General features: G+C 40.4%; 1 protein-coding gene across 1 annotated transcript in view; it reads right to left on the bottom strand.

Annotated features, from left to right (window-relative positions):
• The window catches only part of LOC144044976 (ephrin type-A receptor 3-like), a 145,095-nt gene extending 126,255 nt beyond the window's left edge, over window positions 1-18,840 (bottom strand). Inside the window, exon 1 of the mRNA XM_077559721.1 lies at window positions 18,671-18,840. Within this exon, the coding sequence (XP_077415847.1) occupies window positions 18,671-18,788 (118 nt within the window). The 5' untranslated portion in view covers window positions 18,789-18,840. The remainder of the gene's footprint in view (window positions 1-18,670) is intronic.
• Window positions 18,841-19,140: the final 300 nt, after the last annotated feature.

Raw genomic sequence — 19,140 nt, forward strand, 5'->3', positions numbered from 1 at the left:
TTAAATGGCATTTGTGCAAGTGTGTGTGTGTGTGTGTGTGTGTCCTAAGACAGGCTCATATTCAGCCTGATGACCAGTCTATGCCTCTGAGAAACGCACACAATTTCCGGTTTGACGAGAATCTAAATACAATATGACATCGCATACTATACCTTCCAAATACAATACACAACAATTTTTTATTTTTTTTACCACCAAGTTGCATTGATACAAAACGACTGATGAACATGACATTGTGACCTTTTGATTGACAGCTGACTGCCAAGTTACTTTTTTGGTACTTTTTAGGTGACTCAACCAATATAAGTTTTCCCCTTATCTCCCTCACACACATACTATCCACACAACTGGTGAGCATATATATAGCGGCATACAAGTTGAGGGACGAGTGCACAGCCCCCGCACGGCATTTCTATAAGTTGTTTACGATTCTGCAGCCTTGCTTTTTCCATTCATGCCCTTACTTGCACAAACCCCAAAATATTTTCGAGAAAAGTTACATCCCAACTTTCCAAAAATGCTCTGAACTGCTGTGGGGATGCTTGCAGATGTAAATACGATTTGTATCATGGGCCCAAGCGTGTTCAGTTACTATATGTCAAGTACATACACAATGCACAAATAACTTTTTTATGTGTCTGTGCAATATATAAAAAATATGCAAAAATGTTGATCATTGCATTGTTGATCAAGCTGGTCTTCTTTCTGCTCCTTTTCAATCAACACAGAAGAATATTGTTTTATATTGTCTTTTCTTTCTTTTTACAAATGAATGAAATAAATGATTGAAATGCATGAATTGTTTTCCAAAATAAAAAACTAATGTTTTATTTTCATTCAACACAAAAATAGTCAATCCGCTTTCAATTTTTTATTTAAAAAGGTAGATGAGTGATTTATCGATTATCATCTCAATTGGCCAAGTATGTAGAAACACACAAGGAATTTGTCTCTAGTAGTGCGAGAAAATTGGCTCTAGTTTTGGGAATATTCCATATTTTGGTTCTTTAAAAAGTGCTCAATGCGTAAAATATTCACGCTATGACATTGCTATTCACTTTATGCTGCAACTTTGAGGCAATATTAGCAGTAAAAAAAAAGAAGAAGCTAAAACAGGCGACTTCAAAGCACAAACTACTTTTATCAACAATCAACGTACATTTTGTAAACTACCAAAATGTGTCAAATCAAATAAATGGCTACCATTTTCAGATTCAGAAAATTAGCCAGAAACCATTAAAATATCTTTGGCACTTGGATTTTTTTATTTTATTTTATTTATTTATTTATTCATTTATTTATTTAGTTAGTTAGTTAGTTTGTTTTGTTTTTTTGCCCAGTGTAATAATTCGACTAAATTGAATAGCACATAAAAGTTACATTAAAAAAAAAAGTTTAAAACTGTATGTATGTGGTAATAAAATATGTGAACAGATCCTAAAGATAAACTACTAACAAGTTATTATAGTTATAGTTGTTTGCATTTTAAGATCTGTTTTTTTTTATTCATTGTGTTGTCAACACTTGTTTTTAAAGGTATGAATAAAGTTTATTATTATTATCATTATTATTATTATTATAATATAAGTTAAATACAACTGAACTGTACTCGGGTAGGGATTCTCTCTCTCTCTCGCTCTCTCTCTCTCTCTCTCTCTCTCTCTCTCTCTCTCTGTTGAGTATCCACTAGTGGAGCTTGGCATCATCTGCCAAGCCTCAAGCAGCATTGCCAACAGCCCGGCTGGCTAACAAAGAGACCAGGATGCTTTTACACTTTTTTTGCATACACACATTTAGAGATGATGCAAAAAGACCACCACAGGGATGAGGAACACAGTACATAACTTCATGCATAGTTAATCAGGTTGTTTTTAATTGAGTACAAACAATTGACTACGCAGGACAAGCTACTACTTTGTCCACTTTGCTGTTATTGTTTTTCCCTTGTTTTATTCTCCACTGCCAATCAGGGTTTTTTTTTTATACTAAATAAATAAATATGGGCAGCACGGTGGCTGACTGGTTAGCACGTCCGCTCCCAGTGCAGAGGACGTGAGATCGAGTCCGGGCTTCGGCCTTCCTGGGTGGAGTTTGCATGTTCTCCCCGTGCTTGCGTGGGTTTTCACCGGGTACTCCGGTTTCCTCCCACATTCCAAAAACATGCATGGCAGGTTAATTGAACTCTCCAAATTGTCCCTAGGTGTGAATGTGAGTGTGGTTGTTCGTCTCTGTGTGCCCTGCGATTGGCTGGCAACCAGTTCAGGGTGTACCCCGCCTACTGCCCGAAGCCAGCTGGGATAGGCTCCAGCACCCCCGCGACCCTAGTGAGGAAAAGCGGCCAAGAAAATGGATGGATGGATGGATAAATAAATATACAAAACAACACACAATCCCCACAAAAGAACAAAATCTAATATCTCATTCAAGCAAAATGCAAATGAGCGGTTAATTACAATCAGCAGGTGAATGTGGTGCCAAAGTTATCCTTATAAAACAATGGATTTGAGTGTTTCTATTTTTTTTAATCCTATTGATATCAAAAGTACTTGTGTGGGTTTTCTCCCACATTTCAAAAACAGATTTAACTTGCTTTAAAGTGCCCTATGATTGAATAGTGACCAGTCCATGATGTACTCTATATTCTCTATTTCTAATTCAAAATCAGCTGGGATAGGCTCAAGCACACCCGGAACCCCAACAAGAACCAGTGCTATAGGAAATGCATAGGTTGATAAAGATGTTATACTCTTTGCAAATCATGAATAATCAAGTTTTAAAGCTACTTGCAACACTTATTTAAACACGCTATTTAGCAACCACTTCCACACTTTTATAGTCTCCGTGCAAAATGTGTTAAATCCCTTAAACAATTTTATTTGGTTAAAGAGAACCTTAATGTGGAGTGTAAAACAAAATGATTATTTAATAAAGAGCTCCTTTTATAAGTAGTAAGGGAGGTAAAGCATACTGTGGGCTCATTACAGTGCTACCTTGAGTTGCAAGTTTCATTTTGTTTCAGCTCGTGTCTCAATTTATCCGTACAGGAATTTCCCCGTTCCATTGCAGGGGTTACGTTACGCAATAAGTGAAATCAGAGATATCGAAATACCGTATTTAAATACTCACTACAGTATTCATGTTTGATAGCATTTAAGACACTCTTTTAAAGGTCTTTAAACACACATTTAAAACAATATAAACACATTATAATATATGGAGAGAGCAAGCGCAATGTATAACCAAAATACTGAAGTGTAAAAGTGTATTGATCCCTCTCTGTTTACAGCAAACAAATCCCGTTTTTTTTTTTCCAAATTAACAAAATCATCATCTCACAATATGCATTAATAATCATGCTCAATGATGTACATTATGAAATGAACCCGCTTTCTGTAGGTGTAAAAAGCAGGAGGGAAGAACATTTGACATTCAATAAACTTCAGCAAAAACTAGTCTGAACTTGAAATACTTCCTGTTTTCAACTGTCTTCTTTTCATATTTACAGTGTTTACAAATGTGTGCCACTATTTGAAGGTGAATTATGGAATTACAGTACCACAAAATAAACCAGAGTATATTTACAAACTGAAATTAAAAATAATAATAATAATAATTGTTTTGCGCAATAGCGGGACTACAAAACCCGCGATGGAAAATTGATAAGTGTAAATACGTTTTCAATCAACAGCCAGCCGCAAGCTTGCACTGCATTAGCAGGGCAGACAAAGAGGCATCACAGCCAGGTTGAGCACCACAGCGCTAGTGAACCCAACATTGCGGTTGGAACGGAAGAGGAACACCAGGCTTCCGGGCAGAGCCCACAGCAGGAGAAGAACACATCACGCATGGAGCCGCCATGGCCGAGCAAGGGAGCCGGTAGAGAGACGAACCTATCGCTGCTCCACCACCTGGAAATGTTCCGGGGATAATGGAGCGAAACATCAGGGAAGGGTAGTCCCCGGCTGATGACCCTGCAGCCTGCACAATGGCACCGTCGGATGTGCGTCAGGCAGAAATGCCAAGCAGGTACAACTAACCTGTGCTTGCATCCGTATTGAAATAAATAAAAATGCCAATCTGTTCCGGCCCCCCAAAAACCACTGCAGTATTTTTGTTACATGTTTATAAAGAAGAAAATACCACAGTGTTGTATAAAAGAGAACATAAACATTACTGTGCGTACGGTAATATTTGTACATTTGTTTATCTGTGTCCTTGAGGTACACAGCCACTGACTTCACCGTGTTTCCTCTCGTCTGACAGTTGAGCCCGGTGAGGGAGGGAGGATGTTGTCAGGGCAACACACGAGCCAACGGAGAGCAGGACTGAGGGGTGCAAACAGTTGAGCTATGAACTTTCGGAATAAAGCAGCCCCGCAGCAGGAGCGCTCCACTCACTGCTGTCTTTTCATCAGTCCTCTCTCCACTCATCCACAACCCACCAGAGGCTCTGCACTCGTTTTTCTTCTAGTTATCTCTCGCCGTGCTCATCCCCTGGTCATGTCACTTTAATGGAGACTGTGTATGTATGGGTGCTTGCTTGTGTGTTCTTTGCTTACGACTTTCCATGCTTGTTTCATAACTGGTCTAGCAAGGACTGCATCAAGATTAAGTTTGAGTTTATACAGTTGTTGCCTGTTTTCAAAAGGCTTTTGAGTGCAGTGGTCACCCGTTATCATTATTGTTTTTCTTTTTACGTTTTTGATGGGTTGACTTTTGAGAGTGCACTTACTTACAGTAATGCCCTCACAGGTGGGAAAGGAGAGCCTCCGCCGCTGATGCACTTTGTGCTTAGTTATTTTTAATTTTATTTTTTGCATTCAAATACATGTAGAATTTGATTCAATATTTAAGAGTGATTCAAAGGAGTGGGAGGGGATAAAACTACACATAGAAAATTGCAGATTTTGATCTTTTGCAGGTGGGTTGGGAACGAATCTCCAAGATAACTCAATATAAAATATAAAATATTAGAGCTGTCACTGATGAATCTGTTTAGAATCAATTATCCTATCAACTAGTCGATCGCATACTCGACTAATCAAACAGCAGGTGTGCTTGGACTCATTCCCTACTCAATTTCAACTTTCAACTTTCCAACAGAGGGAGCTAATAGATTGTCAGAAGGTCATGTTACAGTAGAAAGGATGTTTATGATAACTGGAAATGTCTGTGGCAGGATTTTTATCCAAATGTTGGAGTTTAGAGTTTAGTGAAAATGTGAAAAACGAACATACGATGTATGCCCCGTTTCTGAATTAGTTTGCGAATAAGAGGAGAGGGGACTGCCCCAGTACTAGTATCTGGTCAAAACGTGCTACTTGGTATCTGGCATTCTTTATTTACAATACCTGTTTCCAGAGCTAAAATTCACATTTTCCTTTTATCAATACGTTGAAAAATTCTAACCTTGCTCTGCAGGCTGAATTCTCGCAGCATTTGTGAGTTCACAAACTCCCGAGAATGCATATTGTGCTGAGCCCTTTTATTCTTCATCGCTCCGTTCAGACCAATCAAAGAGCAACATTATGTTAGGAGGCGGGATGTGCTGCTTTAAAGAAACCAGAAAGCGCAGACACCTATGAAACAAACTAAACTAACATGGATGAATGGACGCTGCAATTAATTCTGTTCTCGCAGAATTGCCCACCGTTTCCTTGTTGAATGTTGAACAGCGAGAGGCGCTTTGTGCATTTTTAGCTGGAAAAGATGTTCATGTTTTTTTTTTCCGCCTACGACGAGAACGAAGACGACATTTTCATCCGTGGCCATTATTGGTCAAAACAAAAGTTAGGTGGATGTGCACTAGATTCCGCCTTGTCCAATCAGCTCGAGGTATTGTACAGCATGCCCCGCCTTTGCCGAGCAAATCACCGTGAAGCAGTCCCAGATTGATATTGTGGAGAACTCGCGAGTGAATCACAATTATCAATCTGGCTATTCCCAGGTTAGACAAATCTATCTCTTCGCGAAAAAACGTTATGCGAAATTTAGGCCTTTTTCTTTTCCCTAATTTTCCATTCAGTTTTATTATCACAATTCTTGAACATTTGAATAAGAATAGGTGGTTCCATCCACCCACCTTGTGTGGATCCTGTACATGCTGACAACAAAGCTTCAGAACAAAAATTTTGTGTCAACCTATTTTTGTGGTTGTCTTACTCAAATTGGTCGACTTTTTTCCGTTCTGTAAATACTACGCGACTGGGAAGCACATTTTTTATGATCACTGGAAGACTGGGATCACACATTTAATGACTAGATGAGGGATCACAGACTACATGATTTGTAAAGACGACTGAAGCCAACTAAAAGCATGAAACTCGTGCAAACAAGAGTTTCTGCCTAGTTCATTTTGATGATTTTACATTAGCCGTTCTTACAACCTTGTGATTTCGTGAAACGTCATCAGTTGCGACCCAAGTACTGTTCCAATTAAAAGTAGGCTACGAATAAACCAAGAACGCACGGAATACCCAGAAGTTGTTCTTGTCAGCTAGCTTAAACTGCTTTCACAGAATTACGTCAGAGGATGGGGGTTAACAAGTACAAACCCGTTTCCATTTAAAAAGAGATTTGTGTATTTAGGAAGAGCGTTCTTGCGTATGCTCTAAGTAAGGCTGCTTGGTGGTTTCACGAGACCATACTCTGTGTTTATATTGAGAAACAGCCATTGCATCACGTCAGTCCCACCACTGTGTCATCATCTGTGATCCTCACAGAAATATTATTGAGTTTCAAATATTGTACGCTTATTTTCACATTGGAGTTAAGACAAAGGATGATTCAAATGTACAAATTCAGCACATCAATCATACATTGATGACTTTACTATGAGCGGCCTTGACGAAAGCGTGGCAGCCGCAACAAAAAATTGTGTAATTCTAGAAACTAGAAAGTGCTCTTCCCTCAGAAATTACACTGGAATATCAGAGAAGCTGCGTCCACGCTGAAATGTCCAAGAGAGTAACCTAGACAGGCATCCATAAACAGCGATTCGGCACCGGCTGAAAACAGGCCAGGCCAATCAAATTTGTCTATGTTGCGGGAAAAACTTGAAGAGTGAAGAGTGACGTTGCTCACAAAGACAACGTCACTCTTCACTCTTCAAGTTTTTCCCGCAACAACGACGTCATTCGACGTCATTCACTACTGTCTCTCTTTGGCTAGTAGCCATGTTGGATTTTTACTCCGTCTCCGCAAAAAAATAAACAGACTTCAACGACTCGCTTTTTTGACGTCACGTCCGCTCTTCGCTCATTGGTTCATTCCACTGTCTGTTAGCTTAGGTTTGCCCCGCCGCAGAAATGCGACTGATATGGCGGTTGACCAGACTCAATCTCCGGCAAAGCCGCGAGTGAGTCTGGATTTCCAGGTTAATAATAGAGGGCCTTACTGCTGAAAGATTAGCTTTATTTTGTAATCTTTTGCGTGTTCAAATAAATCAAAGATGAGATTCTTGTGAAGAGGGTCCTTGCAAGGTTGATTTATTACAGAGATCTCTGGTCACACAATTGCATATCACCCAAGCAGTGTCATCCAATATGTGTGTTTGCTCTTTTGCCCACACAGCCTTTTTATTCAAAACAACAGGAAACGCCTCTGTCCTCTCGTGGGGTACAGAATGAGATTGCATTTTCCCAGTATACTAGATCGTCCTTGAACTTTTTTCTGACGAACAGGAACTAGACTTCTTAGATAAACAAACGAAACATATTAACCTTCTCATGTCTGGGAAAACAGTAGAAAAGATAGCAAGAATGTCAAAAGCATTACTCATCAGGTTATATTAGGTTAACATAATTACACCTACATCAACACATCTATAATGAAATGCAAAACGGGTAAAATGTCAAATAAAAAAGTAAAAATGTTAACAATGTCAACACTGCTGACTAACACATCACGACATATCATTACAACCCCCAGATGCCATTTACATGCCCCCAATGGACTGTGATCAGTTCTTATGCCTCTCAGCAGTGACATAATAACATGATTCTGACTACATTGTCAAGCTTTCCTGCTTTCAGAAGACATAGTAGCTGCTATTTCATACAGTTTATACTGTATACTGACAGCATTAACGTAGCACCCAAAAAAAATGACATTGTGACAGACTATGACAACAGCTCTGCCCTAGTTTGTCACTTGAAGACGCTATAGAGAGCGTGCGTGTGTGCGTGAATTTGTCTGCTGGTTGAATGCGTGCTGTGTTGAACTGTGACACCCAGTCAGACGCAGACACTTGTTTCTTTATAATAAGCGATGCCGACACCTCATCAAAGGGCAAAGAGCAACACCCACACACACAAGCGCATGCCTTCACTTCACACAAACAGAGGGGACCTTGAGGATTTACAAACAACAGCGCAAACGATCAACACGACACGATATTTGACACCCGCAGCATTCATAATGTGAATGAAATGAAGTCATTAAAAGAATGACTGTGCCGCTGAATGAGACAGCGTTGGTGACGATGCAGCTCTAATGTTGCCATGCTCAGATCTGTGGTGCCGTTCCTGTATTTCTTCTTGACCTTTTACAGTGTTAGACATTTACCCTGATGAGAGCAGAGTCCTGATAGCCTGTGGACTCACACTTCTGTCACACAGTGGTTGGCCACAGGAGGGGAAATTAGAGCAGTGGGCCTTAGCAGTTGACATGGATAGGAAATCACATGGCAGACAGGTTGTTACTAGTGATGCGCATACACACACACACACGACAATGTCTGCCACTGCTAAATAGCCAAAGGAGCTTTGTCCAAAGGCTTTGTTGTGGCTTTTTCTTATGATTTAGAGTAATAATATTAGGGTTTTTTGTATTTTTTGAAAAATATATGGTCATGCTTGATGTTTGGAATTTTATGTGTGAGTGACAAAATGGCCGCCCCATGACATGAATAAAAGCGGGTGGATTTTGCTTTTTAACTCGTATTCCGCAAACGCAATATTAAACTTACATACAAAGGGTAAACTGTATATTAGGGGTGTGCGCAAAAAAATTGGTATCAAGAGGTGTCTGATATCAGTATTGCACATTCATTTATAAAGTTTTCCTACACACCTGTGGAAGCTGCTCCTTGCTGTGCTTTGCGCACACATTTCGGTAAACTGGAAGCACTGCTAACAAGAATTTTTTTTTGCCATCCAGCATAGTTCAAATATCATTTGGATATAGAGTGTTTCCTTGTTTCTCGCTGGTGTTACGTTCCAAAAACTGCCCGCGATAATGGAAATCCGCGTTAATTTATTTATTATTTAGTTTCCATTAATTATATATATTTTTCGTTTATTATATATGTTTTTCCGTTTTGGGATGATTTTTATTATGAATGCTTTTTTATTCATCATATATGTTCTTTTTTCATTTACAATATTTTTTCCATTAAAAGTATTTTTTTTATTTACTTATTATACAACACAGTATATATATATATATATATATATATATATATATATATATTGCATTTATTCTAAATGTTTTTTCGTTCATACTATATTGTTTTCATTTATTCTATATGTTTTAAGGCTAACACCTCACCACATACTTTATACATGCATTTTTCTTGATCGCCGTTAAAAAACACAGTAGGCCTAAACACCTTTGTAGATTTTTAAATAATAACAATAAAATAGAATTAAACTAATAACCAAAACATTTATTTGAGAAACAAAAATATAACGGCGATCGATCCATTTTGTCCGGCCGGTATGTTTCCCAATTTTTAAAAAAAATAAAAATAGTAATTAAAAATAACACACATAACAACAACAACAAAACAGCGGTTAGAAATAACACTCTTAATTTTAATGACAATGATACAAGGCTGAGAAATCCATTTTGACCGGGAGGCACGGGAGCGCATTGTCGGGTCTGGGGGTCTCAGTACGATAAGCTGGTCGGCAGTCGATCCGCAGCGCATACGCAGACGGTGTAATATGAACAAGCTGGAAATGGAAACAAATCGTCAGAGCGGATCCGCAATGCACATGCATGCGGTGTAATCGTGGAGTAAGCACGAGCGTTCCAGGGCATGAAATTGGGAATCTGTCGGGCCTCTATCTCCAGCTCGTGAAGGCGACGGGCAAGGTTGGAACGCGACAGGCCATATCTCATTGGAAAAGTCTCGTCGAGACAAATCCAAGGATGCCCGTATGTCCCCGGTAGGACGTAGGGCTGGGGACATACAGCCGGCCAAAGACCTCCAGGACACTGAGGATTTTTAAAACGTTACCCCGCCAGCGGTGGTTCCCATCCCGGGTAAAAATTTGTCGTTTGTCGGCCCTTTATCTCTTAATTTTAATTATGATGTTACGAGGCAGGACACGTAAACCCATTTTGACCAGGACCGATGCCCCCGAAACTCTACTCGTGCGCTCGTGGCCGGCAGGCCCGCGTGAACCGTATAGCGGGTGGTGGACGCATGACGCGCGTAGCCGTCAACGGGCACGACTGCATGGTTCGGGGCGGACAATCTTAATTTCAACGATGAAGATATGAGGTAGGACACGTAAACCCATTTTGAACACAGGACCACATCGCCCAGGTGCCCTCGAAACTCCACTTAAGCGTTGTGGACAGCGCGGGTCTGTGTGAACCATGGCAAGCGGCGCGCTGAGCATGGACGGCGCGTGCATACACCAAAAAAAACACGCTGTAAAAAAAAAAAAAACACGCTGTAAAAAAAAAAAACACGCTGTAAAAAAAAAACACACTGTAAAAAAAAAAGCCACAATTTATGCAGTAAAAAGTCTTCTTTATGGTGTTGGTCAATTATTAAATTCAACTGTGTAATATCTATTAAACTGTAGCAGCACAAACAAACGAAGCAGATTATTTCCCCCACATTTTGTGAGCGCTGATTCAGCCACCATGTACAAAGTGCCCGATCACGTCTTTTGCCTTCATTTAATAACTATACAATCTAGCTACATCTACACGACTAACTGATTCCGTAATTGACTCCCCTGATATGAAGTAAACTCTACACAAGCAATGAGGATGATCCTCTGTCTTCTTGCTCACCCTTTTTATGGCTGATGTGATTCATTGGCTACACACTGGTTCCTCTAGTAGCTTGGAGAATGCGCCATCCTTTTTTTTTGTGTGTGTGCCTTTTCTCATTGTGGCAGCTGATCCGCAACAGCTGTCAAACATTGTGAAAGTGGCGTTTGCCGTTTACTCAAGTGGCAGACGCGTTTTCTTTGCTGCCAAAATGGCTTCACTAATGCCCATTTTGGGACGCGTGATGTCAACGTCTGGATCTCTATTGGCTACAGAAATGTCACATGTCCACTTTCTCTCTGGTTTAGATGCCTGTATTGATCAGTCAGTTTCCATTTAAAACACTTTTCAAGAAAACCTTTTCATTCATTTTTTCATCTTCCGGAAAAATCACAGAATTTCATGGCAATAAGTCAGAATGTCATGAACACAGGAATGCCTAAAATGTCACTTGTCCAGCCCCTCCAAATTTGCTTGATGTGAAAGGACTGTAGAAAGAAATGAGTCTATGTTTATCAGAGCGCACATTCCATGTCTACTGTATGGTGAACCAAATCCTGGAGTATTTGTTTCTCAAGCTGCTAAATGTCCCCTTTCACTAACACAGCATGAGTCAAGCCTGCAGTGCAAACAGAGAACAGCAAATGCGGAAGCAGCCTAATTAAATTAGGCCACATTTGGGGTCAGGAAAATAGGAGTAAGGGCTTGTAACTGTATATGTGTGTTGGTGATGAAGACTCTAGAGGGGATGTAAAATTATGGGGGGTTACAGAGAGAAGGTCCAATGATCAGTAAGTGTGACCAGTTAAGGGCTTCCTCAGTAGGGGGTCCATTCACCCACGTAGGAGAACAGACATTAATGACTTCCACATTAGCATTGATGCTAGCCAACATGAGTGGCACGGTGTCCAGGCTGGAAAAACAAATATGGACTAAGGATGACGTTGGTTCACCATAGCAATTGCCACAGAGGCTATTGATGATATTCTTCTTTTTGAAAGCCAGTGTTGAAACAGCCATGTTAGAATGAATTGTGTAATGTGGATTCAGTACCTCTGTAACGGTCTTGTAAATATGTTCTTTCGTCGAAGCATGACATAAGTTAAGCTAACATATTTACATATAAATTGATCAACCTAACAAATGAAACCGGCAGGTATGACTCGGGGCTTCAAAGACGTGGCATATTTCAACTCAGGAAACTTCTTGGAAACGGAAAAAGTTATTTCATTGAACCAGCAAAAAAAAAAAAAAGAATGCTGACTAAAACATGTTCCTCGTGGTTCAGATGCTGTAGTGTGGCCTCAATACTTTGCGGTAGCATGCAAGATTTTAGAAATCATTTGTGCACGACACACTTGGTGGTGGAATTCACAGTGAAGCAGGGGGTGTGGCCTAAATAGGCCTGCGGGACGCTGCTTTTTGCACATGTGGGACTGAGAGAAGTGCATAGCGGAAATTCTACGGTTTCAACAGTTATTTATTATACTGCTTTTACAGCTAAACAACCAATCTAGTTTAAAAATATACACTTATAAACAATGTTGCCTTGACTTAAGGGTTGAATTCCGTTAACATACTCATAACTAAAAACACTTTTCAAATCACTTATCTCAAATAATTTTGCTTAAGGGGTTTAACAAACACCAGTTTGAACTTGAAATTCATTATTTGGTTTAAAAGATGCGAGTGCATCAAATTGAACTCAATCAAATCGTTCCACTTTAAAATGTATCACGATATGTATCAAATTGTCCTTTATTGGAGAGATATATTTTAAAGGAAATTGCACATCTACAGTACTGGCAACTTCATTTGTAAAACAGAAAACAAATTGCATCATACCTTCTTGAACTGAGCCGTACCATATTGAATCGAATCGTAATCCCATTGAGTCCAACCAATTTGAAATAATCCACTTTCCTTGAATCATTTCGCACCCAATGTATGGAAAACTGAATCAAATCGTCTTTTGCGGAGACTTGACATGCACACCCCGAATGTCTGACACTTTCTTTGCTCTTTTGCAGAGTAGACTTGGCTAGCGTATATATAGCGTATATGTTGACTGGGTGTGCCAAAAAAAATCAATTCTCATAAGAATCGCGATTCTCATTTAGTACGATTCAGAATCTATCTTAAATGTCCCAAAATCAATTTTATAAAAATTATTTTATACTGTCTTCCCTTTGTTTGTGTGTGTATTTATTGGGAGCGCTGTTCATGTTGTACCTGATTTGGCCACTTAGGGCCAGTGTGGTTCCACGCAGTTTGATACACTGTTAAGTTGTAGCCACATTAGAGAGTAGAAGGAAGAAGTCACGATTAAGTTATTCCAATAAAAGTTGTTTTTTTGCAGCGTGGAGCCATTCATTTGCGTGATAAAAGGGCCGCGAGTAGCGCGCTAATTAGCATTAGCGAGTCCGACTGGAGTAGATCATTACTATTCCTTGAACATCTATAAATTGAAGCAAAAATCATTGTCAATCAAATCATCTTGAAGCAAAAATCGTTCTTAATCAAAAATCGATTCCGAATCGAATCATGCACCCAAAAATCGGAATTGAATCGATTCGTGAGACATTCAAAGATTCCCACCCCTAATGTAGTCATTTATCCAATATCCGGTTTGGGCCATACACTTTGTGTCAATCATTTTGTTAGATGGTCAGAGCAAAGAATAAAAAGAATGGTGCATATAAAGTTTGAACCTGCAATGATGATACAGCCTGATGCAGAGGCGCTAGTAAGATGACGCTCATTGTGCTTTGCTCATCTAGCCAGCCGCTTGCTTTACATTCCGATTGCGGTTAACACTGAAAGTATTTTCATTTCACTCCCGACTAGAATCTGACAACGCAGCCATGAAGCAAAACACATACAGTACAACAAAGAGCAAAGATCAATGAGATACATGTTCCATTCCCTTCGGAAGACAAGAAACATTTGAAATAATAGCAGCTGATTTGAGTGGTTTATTTATGACTACAAGACAAAGCCTCACTGGGCTTTAATCAGTATGTGTTGCCACAACACATCTCTTTGTCTCTTGTTTCACCTCACTCCTATGGCTTTGCGTTTTTCTTGTGCTTCTCATTGATAATAACACCCACACCCACAGACACACACACACAAACACACAAACTTAGTATGTGTTCCTAGCCTTCACTCCAGAATCATTCCCTATCACTGTGCTGTATTTATAGGCTCATCTATCAGCTAGCCGCAGGAATACTTGACGTTATTCTCTGGACCAAGACCACCAAACTGCCCCCAAGCCATACATTAGGCTGGAATGAGTGTCTGTGGGCGCGCATGCACAATGCATGGGCACCAACATCAGACTGACGATGTATTACACATATGCAGCCCCACCTTGCTCCAAGTGCGCTATTAGTGTTACTGAGGGAGGGGAATGAGAAAGAGCTGAACTAAGAACAGAAGGGAAAACAATCCAAGAGAGATATAAAGCAAAGTAGGGCACATATGAGAGAAGGAGATTAGAGAAAAGAAAAAAAAATCAGGTGGATGCTTGTGCTTTTTGGCGCCTCTCTTTTCTTTTTTTCTTTTTCTTTTTTTACTGCTCTCTGATGACAACAGCGATCTATAGCCTATTCTGTTCAAGGTCATGGTTGTTACACGGGAGTGCCGCCATCGCGGGCGCACAAAGGCACATTCACAGTGAGGTATGGCTCTGCCGATAACTGGTAGCAACCCTTATAGATTAAAGCAATTAAAGCAGAGGAGACCTTTGACCCTGCATTATACCACAGTCAGGATCTTGTGCGAATCATTAGGATGGCGTACGTGCTTGTGTGTCAGTAGAGGGCATGTTTTACATATGCTTGTCTCTGCAATAACGGCTCACATTAACCTTACAAAGCAATAGCAGACATGGCCCCCACCACCACCGCCACCTCTATCCAATGGAATGAAAAACTTTGCTTACTAGAAGTGCGCTGTGTATGCGGTATAGATTTGGTCTCTACTTACCAACGACAATCACGCTTGTTGATGATGTCATTGTACCTGCCTCAGTGTGAAAAGGGCTTCAAGCACTTCTACATCTATTACCTCCCTCATTTCTCAGCTGCTCGAGAACTACCGGGGCTCCCCACCAGCTATGGGCTGTGGCTTGCTAACTAACATGGCTAGCTAACGGTCTTGGAGCTGCTAAGTTACTAATACTTAACTCCATGGCAGCAAATAAGATATAGGCCCACTCATAACAAGTATTGCTACCACTAAACAAGGATGAAGAATAGTTAATCAGGTGACACAAACACATTAAGCAAAATAGAGAGCAAGAGAAGACAGAGAAGCTATGCTAGGCACTATGCTAACATGAAATGTAGATTAGCGCAAGGGCTTAGGTGGTAGAGTGCATTTTTAACAGAAGTTTGACTGAAACAACTATGAATGGCAAATGAGCAGGTAAATTATTAAGTGTTTGTAGAGAAAATAGCACAACAGTTATACACAGCAAGCATACATGTCTGAAAATTGGTAATGAACGTTACCGCATACGTCAGCCAGGAGGAGCAGCCGCTAAATCAACAATATGGATTGCTCTGGACTGTAGATGTAGAGCACTATTACAAAAAAAAAAGTCCTAAAATGGCAACTTTTGGTCTGGTGAGTTCTTGCCATTGACATTTTCTATTTATTTTCTACTGTATGGATTTAGTGTATTTTTCCAAATTTAAAGACATTTACATTTGTGGCTATTTTTTTTATTCCGTAATCTAGTAAAATACAATTAAACAAAAAATGTTTGGCTTTTCAGGACAAATAATGCTATATTATTATGACAATGTGACTAATCAAGATTAATTCATGACGAAGCCTGCAATTAATTATATATGCTTTTTTTTTTTTTTTATCAAGTCCCAGCCCTAAATTGTTATAAATTAGAAAACGACAGTACATTTTAGTTTTTTGTTGCTTTATCACTGTAGCTTTGCTTATGGACTATAGAACACATTCAGAAGCACCTCCATTATAATTTTATGTTACCGTGAAGGATTCAATTTAAACCTTGCTATTAGACCATATTACCTATAGTGGTTACCAAACCTTCAATATAAAGCACAGGGGTGTTCCACCACACATAATAAATGAAAAACTCTATTCTTACACTCTGCACTCACAGATTTACTCAGATTTACTGATTATTTAAATGCTATTGCCTAATTAGCATGACATGAAAGGAAGCTCCAGTCGTGTGTTTTCTAGGATTGAGGGGTCTGCGCATTAGAAACACAAAAATAGAAAACAGCGGAGAGGCAAGAAGGTGAAATGGAGAAAACAGACTCTAAACTGCAAAGATGGTAAAAGATGGAGCCACACACAGAGTGCAGACCCGGGGGCACCCATCCTAATGTTACATCAGTTTGCCCTCAGGGTTCCCACAATACTGAACGAGTGTGTGGGGCTCCCTCTGCTGGTGCACAATCATTTCCTCCTAATCCCCCTTCCTCTCTTTACTGCTTCCGACAAAGACTTTAAAAAGCCACTTGTGAAAAAAGTCATTTCCACTATAGATCATGTTCCCCTGTCTGCAGTTAGCACCAATTTCAAGCAATCTGATCAATTCCCCCTGTAGCGCTTTGTTCCGCTTGTCCACCCTCACTAGCGTTTTTCTTGTAAATGCCAACAATTTCCGTACAAGATCACGTAGTAAACAGAGCTTGTTGACACTGAAACATGATTTTAGCTTACAATATCAGCTCCGTCCAAGGGCCTTTGCACTTTAATTGGTCCTGAATGGGGAACTGTAAATTTTTATGACAGCCTGAGCCCTGTGGGTGGACAAAGTGCATGGTCATACACACACGCATACACACACTATGAAATCAAACAATCAGTATGGGCAGCAAAAGGTTGCTAAAAAATGACTTCAATGGTTTCCATGGTTAACCTTATATACACGCATATGTGAGCCACAATATGTACATAATCTAATATCCAGAACCAAAATTGTATACAAAAAAATTGTAATGTTCAGTTTGATTGTGTGTTTGATGTTTAATAATCTCTTAATTCAAATTATGAGTGCCCTTTACATTGGGCAGGTGTGCCTAATGATGTGGCCGGGAAGCAAAGGTGTTTACCATAGAGAAGTTGTGCTTGCAAATTGTGTAAAACAGCAGGACGCCAAGATGAGCCACACGGTGGGAGAACAAAATCTCAGAAAAGTCCGTCGGTGTTCATATCAATTAAAAGCGTGAGCTGGCCACAAACGCTGCAGCTCATTTATCTAAATCAACAGGAGTTTCAATTCATCATCCTTCATTCCGCATTCACCTCAATGAATATTTCATCACATGCATTCTGCATTGTCTCCTCCTGTTTAAACACTCCTCCCTGACTGCCTCTCCTCATCCTCACTGCTCGTCTATCCTCCTGAGCCAGGGACAACTCCTCCGGGCGGTGACATACATTCAGCGTTGTACCTATACGCGGCGCTTACACACTCAAATTGGAGGTCTCATGCATGCTGGCTGAGGTGTAGCCAGCTTGTTGTGTGTGCTTGAAGTGATTCATTTTGTGAGATCTGAGCATTATTGTATTTGAAAACTGTTTATAGGCCACTCCTTGAAATTGTAACAAACATTCGATACATTATAAGTCTTTTGTTTAAGTCAATTTAATTTAATTATGTTAATTTTGTGCAACTGATTAACCATCAGACTCGAAGCAATTGATACAAAATGTAGTGCACCACCAGCAGAGGCACTGTTGATTAAGTCTAATTAATTTGTCTAAAGAACAAATATATGCAAGCTCAACATGTTAGCAAAATATAACAATGTTTTAATTTGCTCCATAGTAAATCAAGGACACTTAAATGAAATGTCAACCCCTAGTCCCAATTACTGGACTTTGCCCATAATAAGATCACAAGTCAAATCAAGCATTAATGCCAGATCATCTTTCTTGTCGTCTAATTTGTAAACTTGCGCAGTTGGCCAAATCACACATGCAGCACTGACACTTCCTGACAGCATCATTTCTTCTCCTCGCCAATAACTTGCTTAATAAAGTACTCATCATGAATCTCCCCGCCTGCGATGACTTTTCCCTCCTGCAAGTTGCCAGTAAACAAGCCATCTTGCATGTTTCAGCCCGAGAAGCAGTCAGGAGTAGTTAGCCACTAAATGTATTGGCCGAACATCGATGTTAATATAATAACAGAGAGAGGCTGTGACAAATGTAATGCAATTGCTGCCTCTCATTTGGTGACTGAGTTAGATGGCTCGAGTCCACAGACGAAAAGACATCATCATCCCTCAGTTTGTTTTAATGAACGTGTCTGGATGAGATTAGTGTTATTTGGGGGGGGGGGGGGGGTTCATTGTTACAAGTTCGCCCACTTTGGTGTTTCTTGTTCACGTCAGCCTTCTATCGTCACATCATGTCATGCAAATTTAATGTCAAAATCCCGAGAAAGGGAGAGAAACGCTTCCTCTCCTTCATCCCCTCGCTCTTTTTGTGGCTCTTTATGCATGATTCAAAAACCGAGTGGAGCACTTCATCGGGAAGCGCCAACGCTCCTCACCCGGCATCGGGCGCTCCAGATCGGGGCTCCCTCCACTGCATCCCCGCACCCCCCCCCCCCCCCCCCCTAAGTAGACCGAACACACCCACCTACCTACCTTCATTATCCGGATAATTCCTTAAGGCTCCGCACGGCGACAACACGTGAAAAAGCACCGAGGAGGTGAGCAGGAAAAGGGAAGGATAGATCCACAAGAAGCGCGGAGTCGGGGCCATTTTTCAGGCTGCGCTTCGCCCTCGATGCATCCCTGTTGGCGGCGTGGAGAGTGTGCGCGCGGCCGGGAGATGAAGAGAGAGAGAGAGAGAGAGAGAGAGCAGAGTGGAAGGGAAAGAGAGGGAGAGAGAAGGAGGTGGGGACGACGGGAAGGAGGGTCGCTAGTCAGCCAAGTGCTGTCAATCATCCGCCTGGCCCCCACGGCTGTTTGGGAACCATGTGGACGCCCTCGCGCAATGCTCCAACGAGAAGCTTGTTTGAAGTAGTGGGAAATAACAAAGTAAAAAAAAAATAGGCTTTGTTACATTTTTCGAGTAACCACTTAAGTATTTTCTTCTCACGGGTTTTCACGTT

The sequence above is a fragment of the Vanacampus margaritifer genome, chromosome 2 (genome assembly GCF_051991255.1).
Source record: "Vanacampus margaritifer isolate UIUO_Vmar chromosome 2, RoL_Vmar_1.0, whole genome shotgun sequence".
NCBI classification, from domain to species: Eukaryota; Metazoa; Chordata; class Actinopteri; order Syngnathiformes; family Syngnathidae; genus Vanacampus; species Vanacampus margaritifer.